This window comes from Heptranchias perlo, chromosome 1, assembly GCF_035084215.1.
Source record: "Heptranchias perlo isolate sHepPer1 chromosome 1, sHepPer1.hap1, whole genome shotgun sequence".
Lineage (NCBI taxonomy): Eukaryota > Metazoa > Chordata > Chondrichthyes > Hexanchiformes > Hexanchidae > Heptranchias > Heptranchias perlo.
The window spans coordinates 72014142-72034830 of NC_090325.1; the positions used below are offsets into that span (position 1 = coordinate 72014142).

General features: G+C 43.2%; 1 protein-coding gene across 1 annotated transcript in view; it reads left to right on the forward strand.

Annotated features, from left to right (window-relative positions):
* The first annotated feature begins 208 nt into the window (after positions 1–208).
* Positions 209–20689, forward strand: part of rgs7bpa (regulator of G protein signaling 7 binding protein a) — a 72122-nt gene continuing 51641 nt past the window's right edge. The window contains exons 1-2 of the mRNA XM_067986618.1: positions 209–1148; positions 1946–2112. Coding sequence (XP_067842719.1) covers positions 999–1148; positions 1946–2112 — 317 coding nt within the window. The 5' untranslated portion in view covers positions 209–998. The remainder of the gene's footprint in view (positions 1149–1945; positions 2113–20689) is intronic.

Below are 20689 nucleotides of genomic sequence, written 5' to 3' on the forward strand. Positions count from 1 at the left end.
TGACCGGGTTTCTCACCTTAACTCTTAACAGAAACGCGCTTCACAAAATTACTCTGCGGAGAAATGAGGTGAGATACCATTAGAATTTTATTTTTGCACTTTAATTTTACGAAAATGGCGAGGTTTAGCACCTTCCTTTCTAAAAAGCAGCTGCTCTATGACCGAACCTTCGTTTAAAACGATCGAATTTTTTTAAGGGAAGGGCGGTGATCGTTGAAGTGACCTTAGTTAAACCTCACGTACAATGCCAAATGATCAGCAGCAAGAAATCGTTCTGTGTCATTGCTTTGTCACTTCTCTTTCTAACACCAGAACAATTCAGTGTTAAGGCGCCGTGTTGATATTGGCATTGCCGACCCCATTTCACATTTCCTTGGCTGGGTGTCTAAACAGCAAGATCCAGCTATTCGGGTTGCATTAGTATTCCTGTCCTATCAATGTGTTGTGTTGCTAACCACGTCAGCCTGCCAGATTCCTGCGCCTTGCATTTCCAGCAAGGTTAGAGCCGCAAAAAGGCCACTCGGAAGACTTAAGATTAGAGCAAACGACCGCGATCAATTCCTACCCACCGGGATCCTTTGCTTTTTATTCTTGAGGTGAAAATAAAAGCTGTTCTGGGCCCACCCCGCCCGCCCTGTGAGAATTAAAGGCGAGATCGTTCCGGTGTAGGATTTCTGGAGCCGTCAAATTCTTAATGGAAACTCCTAAATCTTCGAAATGTGAATTTGTTCCCGATGAAATCACTACCCTAAGCAGTACGGAACATGCTAACATTGGGATATTTCAGCTGTTCTTAGATAGTGGTGACTTTGAAGCATGCTGAAAGACGAAAGCCAGCGCCCGCTCTGCAGGCTGAAGGTTATGTAGGGGAGTGGAGGGGGGAAAAAAAGAGAAAAACATCTATTTTATTTTGAGCTCGTATTTCTTTCCTGGAGCACACGGTCCATCGCAACACGCCTCACCCGTAGCGAGGAGCAGCTCATCTTGGATGTGTATGCATGAGTTCTGCACTGAATGGGCGCAAAAACCGCCCCAAGTCGCCTGGCTCCATCCTCCAGCTCGGCAAGGCGCAGTACAGAGAAGCGGAGAGGAGAGGCAGCTCGGAGAGCGCCGCCAAGCCCGCCCGGGCACTCGAGGAGTGTAAGATGGTAGGTGCAAAGTACAAAAAAAAGAAACAAATTATTTCGGGTTTTTTTTAATCCATCCTGGCACCCCCTCCAAACCGTTTCCAATTCTGATCACGTGCAAATGCACAACCGTATTTGTTAATGTGGAGCATTGGCCTGAGTGATGACTGAATTTCAGTTTTATTCTGACGCGTCTATTTATGGCACGGCTTATCTATTCTGTTGCATGTGAGTTCGTTGCATATTGAAGTGCTTTATTGAATACTAAGTGGAGTTCCCGTGTCAAGAGGACACAAGTCTCTTCACTCTGCAAAACTAGAATCAACCTCTGCGTTTTTATGAAGTGTCTGTGTAAACAAAAGTGTTAGATCCGGGTAAAGGATAGCACATCAATACTAGAAAGTGCGAACATGTTATCCTTTTCCAACATTGTGGCGATTTACTGATCTTACACCAGAATTTAGTGAGACTTATTTTCAGTGTTTGCATTGATTCGCGGCTCAGATGGAAGCTGGACAGGTACAACTAGTGGAGTTACATTTTAAAGCATTCTGCGCCGTGATATGAGAATGTTAATGGTGTACTGATAAAATCGCTATTTTTTATTGGTTAAAGATTGCGACTATATATAGTGTGTGTGTTTATCTCACAGCCGAGAAGTATGGCTGTCCCGCCATTGACCTTCAGTTTTCTTTCCTCCTCTCCTAAATGGCAGCAAATGATGCTCTTTTATTTTTTCACCCCCCACCCCCACTTTTGCTTTCTTTTAAACGACCGATAACTCTTCACGGTGACCACCAGAGTTTATTTTTTTTCAGTTGGTGCAAGACTTCAACACACAGGTGGCCCTTTACCGCGAATTGGTAATTTCCATTGGAGATGCCTCGGTGGACTGTCCATCTCTGCGAGCTGAAATGCAGAAGACGCGGACCAAGGGTTGTGAGATGGCACAAAGCGCACACCAAAAACTCTCCGCAATCTCGGGGTGAGTGAGCTGTTTAAACTTCATTGATCGACACAGGGCCTTGACATTTATTTAAACTTCCATTCGTATCATCCCAAACTCCGAACAAACTTGTCGATCAGAAGTGAGGGTATTTTTTAAAAAAAGATGAGTACGTGATACTCCTTAATCCATGTGTGGATCGAGAGCTGTGGCTCTTTTTAATGATTGTTTATTATAAAACGATATTTTACTATGATTTACTTAATAGTTAATATATCGGGTGACTACAGTTAAAACGTAACATTGTTCCGATTAGTCACCATTCTCTCAGTTAGAACAATGATTCCTCGTCAGTTTCTCCCTTGGAGGCGTTGACTCCTTCAAACCTGATCACACGTCTGCGACACACATCGTAACTCGCAAAAGGCAGATTTGCTTTCGGAGTTCCACGAAATGTGAAGTTTACACGACGTGGTTACTAAATGAAATAGCGGTAAAGCCTGACCTCAGGTTTACCAATAGTAAATTGCAACGCTGTTAATTTCCGTTTTTCTTTTAGATTTTTTTTAAAAAATCCTTTCCTTTTTCAAAAGGCGAATTTAAGATAGTGTTTAGTTGAGCCCTACACCAAGAGGACTCGGTTCCATTCCCAATCTATGCTGATCTCAGTCAGGTAGCAGTAGAGGTGCTGCAATTGGTCTCATAACCCATGAGTTAGAGAGAAGAAAAACAGTCAAGAGTTCCCATCCCTGATGGTTAGAATGTCTGCTATTAAAAGGGCTAGTGTATGGGCATTGAGTTTGACAGGATCCAGCTCAGCTATGGTGCCCCCTCCGCCACCACTTCATCCTGCTGTCAAATATCCTGTCAATGTTCACTATCACGGCTCCCACATGACAAATGGTCACTTGGTTGACATAGGGCTCCATGGGCACCTGGAGCCCATGGAATGTGCCATAGCAAGGAGTTAATGGCTTCAGGAGATGGTGGGAGAAAAAAGAATGAGGAGAAAAGCAAAAGGCAAATTCAAAAAGTGGATTGCTTACTCTTTTCTGAATGTAATTTTAATTTGTATGCAAACCTGAACATTGCTATAGAGGCTTTATCATTAAGGTCCAGTGAGGGGGGGGGGGGGTGGGCGGGAGAGAAATTGGTCTTCGTTAGTAACGCAAAATGGGCAATAGCGAATCATAAACCCAGTTTACATCCTGCCTGAATTTCTCTTCCATTGACTTAAATGGAAAAGAAAATCAGGCAGAATGTAAGATGGCCTACCATTTTGCACTACTGCCAAAGACCAATTTCACCCCCAATGTTTCTAACTTACAATTGAATTAAATAGAGCATTTCGACACTAAGAAATTATATTGTCAGAAATAAAATAACTTTATTGCCTTTCAATCTCTTAGCATGAAGTGTTGTATAATTAGAAATCAGCAGCTCATCTTACTTCAAGCATAATGCAGTAATCTCAGACATATAGTGTTATCCAACAAGATCAAAGAAGTAGCATTTGAAAGTAGGAAGAAACTTAGCTAGGCAATGGAATGTACCATTCCAGAGTGGAGGGCTTAATGGCTGTAGGTTATGGCAACAAAGGCAAAGCCTAGGATGGGGGATGCACAGTTGGCCAAAATCAGAAGAACAGAGGGTCTGAGCTGGAATCTGGCCAACAACTACTTACATTTTATTGCATCTTTCACATAACAAAATAGTTTGAATTGGCTGATCTCAGCTGGGCAACAGTAACAATATACATGTGTAGATGTTGGATGAGAATATGATCAGGCTACGATGTGATTTCCATTCCCCGCATCGAGTAGTCCACCAACACTCTGTCTAAGAAAGCACAAAGAATAGTAATTTGACATAGCAGAGGACTGCCAGTGCTTAGGGAGCCTTCAGATGGAATGTTAAACCAAGGTTCTATTCGCCTTTTCCAGTGGTACAGATGGACATTAAAAATCCCATGGCACTTTTTGAAGAAGAACAAGGAGTTCTCCCAGTTTCTCAGCCAACATTCTTTCCTCAACCACTACCACCAAAAAAAACAGATTGTTATTCATCTCAAGGTTGTTTGTGGATTGTTGCTGGTGCAGAATGACTGTTGAATTTGTCTGTATAACAACTTTAGAAAATAGTTCACTGTGTAAACGACCTGGAGACATTTCAATGGAACAGGTGCTTTATAAATGATCAGGCTTATTTTAACCAATCTCTTGCATGAATTTACACCTATAGACGAGGAGAGAAGAACAGGGGAGAAAATAGGAAAAATGAAGGAAATTCACTAACAGTTGGAGGCTGGTTAGCAGAACTCCATGCATGCATTTAAGTACAGATGTTTGATGCTCTGCTTTTTCCAATTCAAGGGCGGTGTGAGTGAGTAACTGTGACCTACACCTCTCAGAAACACTTCAAATATTGCATTACTTAGGTGGAGTATAGCAGGGGCATAAGATTGATACAAAACAAGCGATCAAAACAATTCACAGAAAATCATCATTTTTTCTGTTGGAACAGAAACAGCGTACAGATCAGTTTCAAAACTATAGTCTTGTATTTGAAAATATTAAATATTTTCTTCTATCAGTATATAGTTAAAATTGACAAAATTCTTCCATGCATTTTTAACACGTACCATAATTGTCAGTGTCAAAATAGAATTAATTATCTTGATGTGCCAGATGTATTTCATTCACATTAGTATTTCTATAGTAAAAGAAAGGGGTTGTAGTATTTCTTACTAAAAGCTCCAAGCAAGGTATAGCTTTATTAAACAAAAATTGTGCAAGAAGCAGAAGTTATAGTCTATCAGTTGCTAAATGGCCTTCTTTATTCAAAAACCATAACATCAAGTATGTAAGTCACATACTAATTTTATGGTTGCTGTCTTGGTATTAAAGAACTAATTTTCATTAGTGTGTAATTCGCAGACCTATATATAGATGGCATAAAACCCGCACGATGTTGTAGTTTGCTTTTTTAAAACTAGGTTTTATAGCAAGTGGTTTGATATCTTTCTTTGGACCAGTGTACAAATTCAAATACATAAGAAGTTTCAAGATCAAGTAGTCTTCAACATTTAAGAAACCAAAAGTGGAGTAGATAGAAGTTAGAATATAAACAACTGTATGGATTCCTTCAGAGTTAACTGTGTTATTTTGTATATTTTAACTTATTTTTGGATGCAGTGAAGGTAATTTATAGGGAACAACTAATATTGTTTTCTAGAGATTTGGCTGGAACATTACTGCAAAATTCATAACTGCTTTCATTAATATTTTGGGACAAATTTTACCAATTTCCCATTACATATGAAGTGAAGAAATTAATAGTCTCTTAATTATAGATAAACAGAGATAAAACCGATATTTTATTTGAGAGTTACAACATTCAGGAGATAGTTCAGTGCCTGGTAGAACAATATATTTCAACTACTTACAGTTAAACCATATTATTACAAACTCTGCACTGGTAAAGTTGTTTTACTTATCATGGTTCATCTTATCAGGATTTGGGCAATTCTTTTATCTGGCTCAGCTATGATGCATTGCAGCCAACTCATTTCCACAGTTGAGTAGTCTGTAGATATTATCTAGGCTTACATATGAAGAATGACCATTTGGGCAAAGTACCAGAAGGTTTTTGACACTGTGGAATTGTACCACAGCACCTTCAGGAGCAAGGAAGAAAAAGGTTAAAATTGGAAAAACAGAACAGGAAGAGCATTATGATTCCAATCTTGTGCTCACCAATTCTCTCTTACATACACATAAACTCACACATATGTACACACACATTCGCGCACACACGTACACAAAACCATTGATTTTTTAATACAGTATATCTGCAAAGGAAAGAGAAGGGTGTTTACTGGTAGTGGCAGCTTAACACACGGCTGACTATGGTGCATTCTATTTTTCAGCTAAAAAAGTTAATTTTAATTAATATTTTGGTATATTCTCTAGACCATGAAAATCAATTAAAGCTGCTTTATGGCATGCCCTTATCATTCTGATGTCACACCTATGGAAATATATGGGGCTATTTATTTATGATGAGTGAATAAGTCAATTTCTGTTTTATTATATGGAATTCTAGGATTTTGTATTCATGTTTCGGGGATCAAATTCCACAGTTCCATCTATTTTTCCATGAGAAATGTAAATCAGTGGATTTGAATATAATTTTATTTACACAGGTATTATTCTATTTTTATAAATAGAGGATGTGCAATCTAAAGATTATGCATATTGATGTACAACATTTATTCCGTTAGTCAGGGTGACCTGATGATTATAAAAGATTTCCTTATATTTCATAGTAACATTGTAATAGTTTGCACAGGAAAAGACCATTGGTCCAACTAACCTACCGATCCAGATGGGATGCATCCTAGGTTGCTGAAGGAAGTATGGGTGGAAATTGCGGAGGCTCTAGCCACAATCTTCCAATCTTTCTTAGATATGGGAGTGGTGCTAGAGAACTGGAGGATTGCCCTCATCTCCTCTCCCTTAAGTCTAAGGGACACAGACTTGAATGCTTATGGGGGACAACTGGTTTAGCCATTTATCTCTCTCCCCTGTTCAAAAAAGGGGAGAGAGATAAATCTGGCAATTACAGGCCAGTCACCCTAACGTCAGTGATGGGGAAACTTTTAGAGACAATAATCCAGGACAAAATTAATTAACATTTGGAAAAGTATGGGCTAATAAATGAAAGTCAGCACGGATTTGTTAAAGGAAAATCATGTTTGACTAACTTGCTTGAATTCTTTGATGAAGTAAAGGAGAGGGTTGATGAGGGTAATGCAGTTGGTGCTGTGTATATGGACTTTCAAAAGGCATTTAATAAAGTACCACATAATAGAGTTGTTTGCAAAATTAAAGCCCATAGAATTAAAGGAACAGTGGCAGCTAGGTTCCTTCTGTGTCTGCCCCTGGAAAAAACTCTCCCTCAGGTCACTTACAATGGCACTTTCAAATTCCCAACTGTCTAGCCTTTGGCCCTTCATTCACCATGACATTTCTGCAGCTACCGATCTGCTCAATCACACCCTCACCTCCACCTTTGATACCCTTGTCCCCATTAAAACCATTACTCTCTCTCACCCTGGTCATTCCCCCTGGTATGGCCCTCATCTCCTCTCCCTTAAGTCTAAGGGACACAGACTTGAATGCTTATGGGGGACAACTGGTTTAGCCATTCATTGCCAGATCTGGCTGGACCACCTAAAGCACTATCGGGTCCTGCTCTCCTCTGCCAAAACTGCTCACTATTCATCCTGGAATGCAAAGATAACTCCCAGCTTCTCTTCCCCACTACAAACCGTCTTCTTAAACCCCTCTCCCATGCCCCCTCAACCCTCGCCTCCAACAAAAAGTGCGAAAAGCTCATGGACTTCTTTGTCACTGAAATTGGGACTATCCATTTAGCTGCCTTTGCTGCTTCCCTTTCTTCTAGCCCACCAAGCCAAATTTCCCCTATGGTTCCCCCCTGCCGCAGCCCTGAATTAGCATCTTTCTTTAATTTCTCTCCTATTTCCCCTCATGCCCTCTCCGAGCTCATCTTAACCATGAGATCCACCTTCTGTTCCCTCGATCCAATTCCTACTAAACTGCTGACCACCCAACTTCCCTTCCTGGCCACCACGTTAGCTGATATTGTTCACTGTTATAGACTCCAGCATTTTCTCTCAGGTACTGTCCCCCTGCCCTTCAAATCTGCCGTCATCACACCCCCTCCTCAAAAAATCCACCCTTGACCCCTCCGCCCTTGCAAAATACCGCCCCATCTCCAACCTCCCTTTCCTCTCCAAGGTCATTGAATGCGTTGTCACCTCCCAAAACCATACCCATCTTTCCCGCAACTCCATGTTTGAATCCCTTCAATCAGGTTTCCACCCCTACGACAGTACTGAAACGGCCCTTATCAAAGTCACAAATGATATCCTATTTAACTGTGCCGATGGTAAACTATCCCTCCTCACCTTAGGATAAAAAAAGAGAACCAGTGAATGTAGTATATTTGGATTTTCAAAAGGCATTCGATAAGGTGCCACATAAAAGGTTGTGACACAAGGTAAGGGCTCATGGGGTTGGGGGTAATATATTAGCATGGATAGAGGATTGGTTAAAGGACAGAAAACAGAGAGTGGGGATAAGCCGGTCATTCTCAGGTCGGCAGGCTGTAACTAGTGGGGTGTCGCAAGGATCAGTGGTGGGGCCTCAGCTATTTACAATCTATATTAATGATTTAGACGAAGGGACCGAGTGTAATGTATCCAAGTTTGCTGATGATACAAAGCTAGGTGGGAAAGTAAGCTGTGAGGAGGACACAAAGAGTCTGCAAAGGGATTTAGACGGATGAAGTGAGTGGGCAAGAAGGTGGCAGTTGGAGTATAATGTCGGAAAATGTGAGGTTATTCACTTTGGTAGGAAGAACAGCAAAACAGAATATTTTTTAAATGGTGAGAAACTATTAAATGTTGCTGTTCAGAGAGACTTGGGTGTCCTCATACAAGAAGCACAAAAATTTAGTGTGCAGGTACAACAAGCAATCAGGAAGGCAAATGGCATGTTGGTCTTTATTGCAAGGGGGTTGGAGTACAAGAGTAAGGAAGCCTTACTACTGTTGTACAGTGATGTGGAGATGCCGTTGATGGACTGGGGTGTACAAATGTAAGGAATCTTACAACACCAGGTTATAGTCCAACAGTTTTATTTGAAAATCACAAGCTTTCGGAGGCTTTCTCCTTCGTCAGGTGAGTCACCTGACGAAGGAGAAAGCCTCCGAAAGCTTGTGATTTTCAAATAAAACTGTTGGACTATAACCTGGTGTTGTAAGATTCCTTACATTTGTACTATTGTACAGGGCTTAGGTGAGACCTCACCTGGAGTATTGCGTACAGTTTTGGTCTCCTTATCTAAGGAAGGATATACTTGCCTTAGAGGCGGTGCAACGAAGGTTCACTAGATTAATTCCTGGGATGAGAGGGTTGTCTTATGAAGAGAGGTTGAGTAGGATGGGCCTATACTCTCTGGAGTTTAGCAGATGAGAGGTGATCTCATTGAAACATATAAGATTCTGGGGGGGTTTGACAGGGTAGATGCTGAGAGATTGTTTCCCCTGGCTAGAGATTCTAGATCGAGGGGGCATAATCACAGGATATGGGGTCGGCCATTCAAGAATGAGATGAAGAGGAATTTCTTCACGTAGAGGGATGTGAATCTTTGGAATTCTCTACCCTAGAGGGCTGTGGATGCTGAGTCATTGAATATATTCAAGACTGAGATGGATAGATTTTTAGACTCTCGGGGAATCAAGGGATATGGGGATCAGGTGGGAAAGTACAGTTGAGGTCGAAGATCAGCCATGATCTGATTGAATGGCATAGGAGGCTCAAGGGGCCATATGGCCTACTCCTGCTCCTGTTTCTTATGTTCTTATGTTCTCGACCTGTCCATAGCTTTTGTCACGGTTGACCACACCATTCTCCTCCAACGCCTCTCCTCCATCGTCCAGCTGGGTGGGACTGTGCTCGTCTGGTTCCATTCTTATCTATCCAGTTGTAGCCATAGAATCACCTGGAATGGCTTCTCTTCCCGCTCCCACGCTGTTACTTCTGGAGTCCCCCAAGGATCTATCCTTGGCCCCCTGCTATTTCTCATCTACCTGCTGCCCCTCGGCGACATCATCCGAAAACACGTCAGATTCCACATATACGCTGATGACACCCAGCTATAGCTCATAACCACCCCCCTCAATCCCTCCACTATCTCTCATTTGTCACATTGCTTGTCCAACATCTAGCACTGGATGAGCAAAAATTTCCTCCAACTAAATATTGGAAAGACTGAAGCCATTGTCTTTGGTCCCCGCCGCAAATTGTAGCCACTGACTCCATCCCTCTCCCTGGCCATTGTCTGAGGCTGAACCAGACCATTCACAACCTTGGCGTCCTATTTGACCCTGAGATGAGCTTCCGACCATATATCCGCTCCATCACCAAGACCACCTATTTCCTCCTCTGTAACATCGCCTGTCGCCGCCGCTGCCTCAGCTCATCTGCTGCTGAAACCCTCATCCATGCCTTTGTTACCTCCAGACTGGACAATTCCAATGCTTTCCTGGCTGGCCTCCCATCTTCCACCTTCCATAAACTTGAGCTCATCCAAAACTCTGCTGCCCGTATCCTAACTCGCACCAAGTCCCGTTCTCGCATCACCCCTGTGCTTGCTGACCTATATTGGCTCCCGGTCCGGGAATGCCTCGAGTTTAAAATTCTTATCCTTGTTTTCAAATCCCTCCATGGCCTCGCCCTTCCCTATCTCTGTAACCTCCTCCAGCCCTACAACCCTCCGAGATCTCTGCACTCCTGCAGTTCTTGCCTCTTGCGCATCCCCGATTTTAAGTACTCCACCATTGGCTTTCATCTGCCTAAGCCCTAAGCTCTGGAATTCCCTTCCTAAACCTCTCTGCCTCTCTACCTCTTCTCGTTTAAGAGTTCTATATACAAATGCATGGAGTATAAGGAATAAATTAAATGCACTACAGGTTCAAATTCAAATTGGAGGGTATGACATGATAGCTATCACTGAGACATGGCTGCAGGATGGTCAGGATTGGGAACTAAATATATCGGGTTATAAGGTCTACAGGAGAGACAGGGAAAATGGAAGAGGGGGAGGAGTAGCCTTAGTGATTAGAGATGAAATCACTTCAATGATAAAGGAGGATATACCGAGAGGTAAGCAGCCAACAAAGACCTTATGGGTTGAATTGAGAAAAAGGAAAGGATCTAAGACTATAGTGGGAATTGTGTATAGGACCCCTGGCAGCAGCTGTGAAGTGCTAGATTGTATAAATGCAGAGATTAGACAAGTGTGTAAAAAAGGCATAGTGGTCTTAATGGGGGACTTTAACCTTCACATAGATTGGGAAAAGCAGACTAGCAACTGTCAGAAAGGTAGTGAATTTCTTGAGTGTCCCCGGGATAGTTTTCTACAGCAGTATGTCCTAGAGGCAACAAGGGGGCAAGCCATACTACATTTAGTAATGAGTAATGAACCAGATTTAGTTAACGGCTTAACTGTACACGAACATCTATCCAATAGCAATCATAACATGATCGAGTTCAATGTAGTGTTTGAAAGGGAAAAAAGTGAATCATCTGCTAAGATTCTAGACTTGGGTAAGGCCGACTTCAATGGGATGAGACAGAGACTGTCCACAGTAAACTGGGTAAATCTGTTAATGGGTAAAACGATTGAGGATCAGTGGGAAATGTTTAAAGAAACATTTAACGTGATACATAATCAGTTTATACCCCTGAGGGGCAAGAATTCTACTTGCCAAAAAAACAGCCATGGACAACTAAAGAGGTTAGGGACAGTATAAGACATAAGGAAAGGGCATACAAAAAGGCAAAAAATGGCACAGATCCTGGCGAATGGGAAAGATACAAAGATCAACAAAGGGTCACAAAACATATAGTAAGAGTTACAAAAAGAGAGTATGGACCCGATGTTAGCAGGGCTGCAGGTTCTCGGCGGGGGGCTATCGGGTGCGTGGGTAACGCGCCCGGTGAAATTAGTCAGCTCCCCGCGTGATTGTAGCATACAATCCACTAATTGGATCCACTTACCTGGTCCTCCGGGTTCCCCACTGCTGATCTGCGCATCGGGCGGGCTGCGCATGCGCAGTAAGATCTGTCAGCTGGAGGAGCTCTATTTAAAGGGGACGTCCTCCACTGACAGATGCTGCAACAAATAGAAAAAATCACAGCATGGTGCAGCCCAGGGGGAAGGCTGCTCCCAGTTTAATGATGCCTCACTCCAGGTATCAATACATGGGGTGAGGAGGAGGGGGAGGACAGAGATCTTCCTCCCGGCGGGCGGGAGGAAGCGGCCTGCCTCTGCCACCAGGAAGGCCTGGCTCGAGGTGGCAGAGGAGGTCACCAGCACCACCAACATATCGCCCACCTGCATACAGTGCAGGAGGCGCTCCAATGACCTCAGTAGGTCAGCCAAAGTGAGTACACTTACTCTTTCCCCTACACTCCGTCTGCCACATCACCGCCCCCAACCCACATCTCCTTCTGCACTGCCAACACTACTCTGTCACATCACCCCTCACACCCACTCAAACCTCATCCTCATCTTACCTGCACTTACTCACCTCGCCAGTACTCATCCCGCCACTACCACTCAACCCAATCCTCATACAATCTCATGGCTCTATCTCATACTCACCCTCTCGTGCATCTCTTTCACGGCCAGCCTCACTCAACCTGCCACTACCTGTGCTGCAGCCACAGGGCATGCATCGCATATGTGCAGTAGGCAGCGTAAGGCAAACGTGTCGTGAGCATGAAGGGGATGCACAAGGGTGTTTGAGGGTTTGTCATGGTTGTTACTTATGTTGAATTTCTGACCAACTGACATCACATATCATATTGGCACCACTACTGCCATGTCTTCGCGAATCTTGTCTGGTCTGTGCAATAATGCCCTTTCCTGAGGATCACTCTGAAGACCCACAACTGATGCCACCCATTGTGTCACTGCAGAGTGGGCGTAGGTGTATTTGCAGGGCACTTTTGTGCAGACGGCTGAGAGACGTCGGCGATGTCCCCGGTTGCACCCTGGAAGGATGCGGAGGAGAGGTTGTTGAGGGCAGTGGTGACTTTGACAGCGACAGGTAAGAAGATGGTGCTCGGGCCAGCCAGGAGCAGCTTGGCATGAAGGAGGCTGCAGAAGTCCAGGACTACATGTCGAGTGACTCTGAGCCTCCGTGTGCACTGCTGCTCAGAGAGGTCCAGGAAGCTGAGCCTCGGTCTGTGGACCCTGTTGCGAGGGTAGTGCCCTCTGCGACGCATCTCTCTCTGCGGTAGCCCTCCCTCCTGCTGTGCAGGTGGATGTGTCACAGCACTCTGTTGTGGAGTTCCGCGTGTCAGAGGTGGACGGCGTGGATGGCGAGGCTGGTGATGCTGTTCGCCCTCCGAGGAGGTCATGACTGCAGCTACAGCGGCCCCCATCTGGAAGATGTACATCTGAGGGGGTCCGCAAGGTAGGTACATGGACACCGGGGTAAGTATGCAAGTTGGTGACTTTGATTGTCAGGAGGAGGGTGGTGGAGGCCAAACTTTGTCCCAAGTGACAAAGTGGCCTCCTGCAATGAGTGAGGGTTCCCCCCCCCACCTGTCAAATGGACCTTTGCAGCTGCCACAGGCTGATAGCTGCAACAGGTCCATTTGAACTGGAAGTGTTTCCCCCAGTGTGGGAAACAGTCCCAGCTTTCTCTAAAATCCCACCCCTCCTCACATAATCCTTTAATCAGGTCAGTTAATGACCTGAACAAGCAAAATAAATACCTTCAAGTGGCATCCCGCTGGCTTTAATTGCCTGCGGGATTCCCACCAGCGGGGGCTGCGCGCGCACGCCGGCGCGTCAGCGGGGAACCCGGAAGTGCGCGGGTTCGAGGCGGGCTCCGGTCCCACTACGGGATTTCCCGATTTTCGGGGCCCCCCCGCCAGGAACGCACCCGATAGCGGGTGCTAAAATGACGCTCTATGAAAAGAAACTTGCAAGGGATATCAAAACTAATACGAAGGACTTTTATAGTTACATTAGGAAAAAGAGGGTGGTCAGGAGCAATGTTGGCCCCTTAAAAACTGAAAGTGGGGATATTGTCATTGACAATGGGGAAATGGTGGACATGTTGAACGATTACTTTGCGTCAGTATTTACAGTAGAAAAAGAGGATAGCACGCCGGAAATCCCAAGAAAACTAATATTGAATCGGGGGGACAGTGACTCGATAAAATTAATGTAAGTAAAGCAACAGTAATGAAGAAAATAATAGCACTAAAGAGTGACAAATCCCCAGGACCAGATGGTTTCCATCCCAGGGTTTTAAAGGAAATAGATGAGCACATTGCAGATGCCCTAACTATAATCTTTCAAAGTTCTCTAGATTCAGGAACTGTCCCTCTGGACTGGAAAATTGCACATGTCACTCTGCTTTTTAAGAAAGGAGAGAGAGGGAAACCAGGGAATTATAGACCAGTTAGCCTAACATCTGTTGTGGGGAAAATGCTGGAGTCTATAATTAAGGATAGGGTGACTGAACACCTCGAGAATTTTCAGTTAATCAGAGAGAGCCAGCATGGATTTGTGAAAGGTAGGTCGTGCCTGACAAACCTGATTGAATTTTTTGAAGAGGTGACGAAAGTAGTGGACAGGGGAATATCAATGGGTGTTATTTATATGGACTTTTGATAAGGTCCCACATAAGAGATTGTTAGCTAAGATAGAAGCCCATGGAATCGAGGGAAAAGTACGGACTTGGTTAGGAAGTTTCCTGAGTGAAAGGCGACAGAGAGTAGGGATAATGGGTAAGTACTCACATTGGCAGGATGTGACTAGTGGAGTCCCACAGGGATCTGTCTTGGGGCCTCAATTATTCACAATATTTATTAACGACTTAGATGAAGGCATAGAAAGTCTCATATCTAAGTTTGCTGATGACACAAAGATTGATGGCATTGTAAGCAGTGTAGATGAAAACATAAAATTACAAAGCGATATTGATAGATTAGGTGAATGGGCAAAACTGTGGCAAATGGAATTCAATGTAGACAAATATGAGGTCATCCACTTTGGATCAAAAAAGGATAGAACAGGGTACTTTCTAAATGGTAAAAAGTTAAAAACAGTGGATGTCGAAAGGATCTTAGGGGTTCAGGTACATAGATCATTGAAGTGTCATGAACAGGTGCAAAAAATAATCAAGAAGGCTAATGGAATGTTGGCCTTTATATCTAGAGGACTAGAGTACAAGGGGGCAGAAGTTATGCTGCAGCTATACAAAACCCTGGTTAGACCGCACCTGGAGTACTGTGAGCAGTTCTGGGCACCACACCTTCGGAAGGACATAATGGCTTTGGAGGGAGTGCAGCGTAGGTTTACTAAAATGATACCCGGACTTCAAGGGTTAAGTTACGAGGAGAGATTACACAAATTGAGGTTGTATTCTCTAGAGTTTCGAAGGTTAAGGGGTGATCTGATCGAAGTTTTTAAGATATTAAGGGGAACAGATAGGGTGGATAGAGAGAAATTATTTCCGCTGGTTGAGGATTCTAGGAGTAGGGGGCACAGTCTAAAAATTAGAGCCAGACCTTTCAGGAGTGAGATTAGAAAACATTTCTACACACAAAGGGTGGTAGAAGTTTGGAACTCTCTTCCGCAAACGGCAATTAATACTAGCTCAATTGCTAAATTTAAATGTGAGATAGATAGCTTTTTGGCAATCAAAGGTATTAAGGGATATGGGCCAAAGGCGGGTATATGGAGTTAGATCACAGATCAGCCATGATCTTATCAAATGGCAGAGCAGGCACGATGGACTGAGTGGCCTACTCCTGTTCCTATGTTCCTATGTTCCTAAGATGCTCCTTAAAACCTACCTCTTTGACCAAGCTTTTGGTCACCTGTCCTAATATATCCTTATGTGGCGCGGTGTCAAATTTTGTTTGATAACGCTTCTGTGAAGTGCCTTGCAATGTTTTACTGCGTTACAGATGCTATATAAATGCAATTTAAAGACATTATATAAATGCATTGTTGTAGGATACAAAATTGGCTCGAGAACAGAAATCAGAGAGTAATGGTGAACGGTTGTTTTTCAAACTGGAGGGAAGTACACAGTGGTGTTCCCCAGGGGTCAGCATTAGGACCCCTGCTCTTTTTGATATATATTATTGACCTGGACTTGGGTAAAGAGGGTATAATTTCAAAGTTTGCAGATGACAGAAAACTCGGAAATGCAGTAAACATTGTGAAGGATAGTAACAGACTTCAGGCGGACATAGACAGACTGGTGAAATGGGCAGACACATGGCAGATAAAATTTAACACAGAGAAGTGTGAAGTGATACATTTTGGTAGGAAGAATGAGGAGAGGCAATATAAACTAAATGGTACAATTCTAAAGGGAGAGCAGGAACAGAGTGACCTGGGGATGTATGTCCACAAATCTTTGAAGTTGGCAGGACAAGTTGAGAAGGCTGTTAAAAAAACATATGGGATCCTGGGCTTTATAAATAGCAAGAAAGTTATGCTAAACTTTATCAAACACTGGTTAGGCCTCAGCTGGAGTATTGTGTTCAATTCTCAGCACCACACTTTAGGGAGGATATCAAGGCCTCAGAGAGGGTGCAGAAGAGATTTACTAGAATGGTACCAGAGATGAGAGACTTCAGTTATGTAGAAAGACAGGAGAAGCTGGGGTTGTTCTCCTTAGAGCAGAGAAGGTTAAGGGGAGATTTGATAGAGGTTTTTAGAATCATGAAGGGTTTTGATAGAGTAAAAAAGGAAAAACTGTTTCCAGTGGCAGAAGGGTTGGTAACCAGAGGACACAGATTTAAGGTGATTGGCAGAAGATTGGCAGTGAATGCTTAAGGTGGTGGATGGGGTGCCAATCAAGTGGGCTGCTTTGTCCTGGATGGTGTCGAGCTTCTTGAGTGTTGTTGGAGCTGCACTCATCCAGGCAAGTGGAGAGTATTCCATCACACTCCTCACTTGTGCCTTGTAGATGGTAAAAAGGCTTTGGGGAGTCAGGAGGTGAGTCACTGGCCACAGAATATCTCGCCTCTGACCTGCTCTTGTAGCCACAGTATTTATGTGGCGGGCCCAGTTAAGTTTCTGGTCAATGGTGACCCCCAGGATGTTGATGGTGGGGGTTTCGCCGATGGTAATGCCATTGAACGTCAAAGGGAGGTGATTAGACTCTCTTGTTGGAGATGGTCATTGCCTGGCACTTGTCTGGCGCGAATGTTACTTGCCACTTATCAGCCCAAGCCTGGATGTTGTCCAGGTCTTGCTGCATGCAGGCACGGACTGCTGCATTATCTGAGGGGTTGCGAATGGAGCTGAACACTGTGCAGTCATCAGTGAACAGCCCCACTCCTGACCTTATGATGGAGGGAAGGTCATTGACGAAGCAGCTGAAGATACTTGGGCAGAGGACAGTGCCTTGAGGAACTCCTGCAGCAATGTCCTGGGGCTGAGATGATCAGCCTCCAACAACCACTACCATCTTCCTTTGTGCTAGGTTTAACTCCAGCCACTGGAGAGTTTTCCCCCTCATTCCCATTGACAGAATTGTATCACCCTCTTACTAAAAAGAAGTTCCTGCACTACGTGTCAGATTTCTTTACGCTATTTCTTTTTCCCTGATTCCTTCCCTTATTTATCCACATCAGTTTTACTCTCCTGTTTGGGCTTCAAATTGTTTCTGAGATAACCCATATGTTAGTACAATCTTGAGAAAGAATCCTGTATTATTTGACAATTGTGCATTTAAATGTGGTATATAATGAAACATTTTTAAAAATATGTTGAAAGAATTGCATAAGTGATAGAATGTGTGAAAATATTTTTCGTATCCCACATATGTAGGACGTCAAACATGTCACTCCATTTCTAATCTACATGTATAAATGATTGGTTACATTTTCAGAATAATGTTGCTTATGTATGTCAAAGGGTATATTAAGGTTAAGACATTACAAAACATTACACTAAGCCTCTCTCTAGGTTGCTGTATCCAAGGTTTTATAACCAGTGTAAGAGCTCCATCTATAGGGAGAGTCTCAGCTTTGGTAACTCAAATGATAAAAAGTGCAGCTAAAATTTCTAAAGCAACAATAAGCTAGTCTTAATAACAATCTGTACACATGCAAGTTCCATTTAAGAGCAAGTTTATTTCTTGTACAAATATATTTGTTTCATGGTGCAAAGTGTCCCTTACAAGATTTTTTCCATCATTTTGAGTCAGCAGACTGATGGGAAGGAAGCTAGGACTGTCTTAACTACTGACTAATGGAATTTACTGTAGCTTTTTGAAAATTACTTTGCTGTATTTTAAAGGTTTTTCCAAATAGGTGACAGGATAGAGAGCCACATATCCAAGTTTGCCACTGACACAAAGATAGGCAGCATTGTAAGCAGTGTAGATAGAAGCAAAAATTGCAGAGTGATATTAATAGATTAAGTGAATGGGCAAAACTGTGGCAAATGGACTTCAATGTAGGCAAGTGTGAGGTCATCCATCTTGGACCTAAAAAGGATAAATCACAGTACTTTCTAAATGGTGAAAAGCTCGTAACAGTGGAGGTCCAAAGAGACTTAGGGGTCCATGTACATAGATCATTCAAATATCATGAACAGGTACAGAAAATAATCAAAAAGACTAATGCAATGCTGGCTTTTATATCTAGAGGACTACAAGGGGGTAGAAGTTATGCTACAGCAATACAAAGCCCTGGTTAGACCACACCTGGAGTATTATGTTCAGTTCTGGGCACCGCACCTTAGGAAGGATATATTGGCCTTGGAGGTAGTGCAGTGTAGATTTACTAGAATGATACCTGGACTCCAAGGGTTAAATCACGAGGAGAGATTACACAAATTAGGGTTGTATTCCCAGGAATTTAAAAGATTAAGGGGTGATTTGGTGGAAATTGTCAAGATATTAAGGGGAACTGATAGGGCAGATAGAGAGAAACTATTTCCACTGGTTGGGGAGTCTAGGACTAGGGGACATAGCCTAAAAATTAGAGCCAGGACTTTCAGGAGTGAAGTTAGGAAACACTTCTACACACAAAGGGTGGTAGAAGTTTGGAACTCTCTTCCGCAAACAGCAGTTGATGCTAGCTCAATTGTTCATTTTAAATTTGAAATTGATAGATTTTTGTTAACCAAAGGTATTAAGGGATATGGGACAAAGGCAGGTAGATAGAGTTAGGTCACAGGTCATCCATGATCTCATTGAATAGTGGAACAGACTCGGGGCTAAATGGCCTACTCCTGTTCCTATGTTCCTATGCTCCTAATAAACTTACATGGCCTGGTTTAATAGCAGTTTGTATATCATATCATTTATGGGATCAGTACTAACTATGAACAGGTGAATTCTTAATAAAAACGTTTCCTGAGATAAGCAAGGTTTTTTTTCTTCTCTTAGAAAGTTGGACCCCTCCTAACAGGAACTGACTGGTTTGTATCAATAAGAGAAGCAGCTGGAATTATAGTGTAGGGTTTTTTTTGCGTGGTCCCAAGCCACCAGCAGAGTTTTGCACTCAGTGGGCAAAGGTCATAACCTCGTTGCTCATCTGATTTTAAGAGGTGTGATTTAAGGCCATATAATGAGGCTGCACTATGGGCATGTGCAGCCACATTTAAGTATTGAATTTCAACACGAGAGCTGTGTACTACAAATTTTACAAGCTTGTGGAAACTTAGCCCGTAGCGCAAGCCTTGCCCATAAAAGTGGGAGTCCCAAGTGTATGCCTGTTGAAGTAGGCCTCCTTAAGGGGAGGAAAGTAAGTTTTTTACAATATTCAGGAACACTTGGCTTCATTTTGCTCCACCCTTTAGCTTGCTTTGCTGGATAGGCCCTCATTTTTCTGGTTCTTTCCTCACCGATACTTTTCTTCATTATTTTTATCCAAGGGGGTTTCTGAACGCACTACATAATTAAAATGAGGAAGGGACCAACAAATGGAAGTGCAATAACCTCTGAGGTTCTTTGCCTACGCCTGTCACTGTTTCGGGACCTGAACCTAGACATGTCAGAAGTGTCCTGCCTTCACCACTCCCAATTCGGTAGATTGGTTATCACAGATTTGGTCCACCTACTGCACAATGATCTGTACACAACATTTGGATCAGGGACCGCACTTCCCATACAAGTAAAGGTTACCATACTATGAAGCTTTCATGATATACATCCTTCCAAGTTACCCCAGGAGACATCTGTCACATCAAACTGCCTGCAGTAGATACATTTATCAGACAAGTGACAAAAGCCATGTTTGCTAGATGCAATACCTCCATCACTTTTCATCTGGAGAGGAGGCATCAGGTGGACAGAACACAGAGCATTCACTGGCAGGGTTCTCTTGAGTGCAAAGAATTACACATGGTACCCCTATGGGCATCAGGGCTCTTCATATCAACCACATGGCCTTCATGAAGAGAAAGGATTTAGAGTCAATTAATGTTCAAGTTATATCAGACCACAGAAACATCATCATGCAAATCTGTGGACGTTATCCAGGAAGCAGCCATGATGCCGTCATTGTATGGTATTCCTCGGTGTCTATATATCTGAAGAAGAAACACTGGGTGGGTGGGCCTTAGGAGAACAGGACTATCCTCTGCATCAATTGCTGCTGTGCCCACAACTGCTGACCCCATTAAGAAAGCCCCTAACAGTTGCAGAGCACTTCAGCCTGGTCACCTCATCATCAGCTTGCTGTTCATCAGCTGCCACCTTCACCTTCAAAAAAAGTGTATCATGCAGCTTAGGTACAATGAAAGAGTGTAAGCAAAATGGCAATGATTGTATACAATGCTTGAAATGGTACCTCCCTCAAGGTGCAGAATTTTCCCACTTGGGTTTGTGCTAGGGTTAATGGTCCCACAAAGAATGTATGGAAAAGCACACTAACCTTTGCCTTGCTCCTGATACAAGCAAACCTTTTCTTTATTTGCAGTGAGATATAAGGAAGCTAAGTGACTGCACTGACTCAGTTGGTGATCTCTCT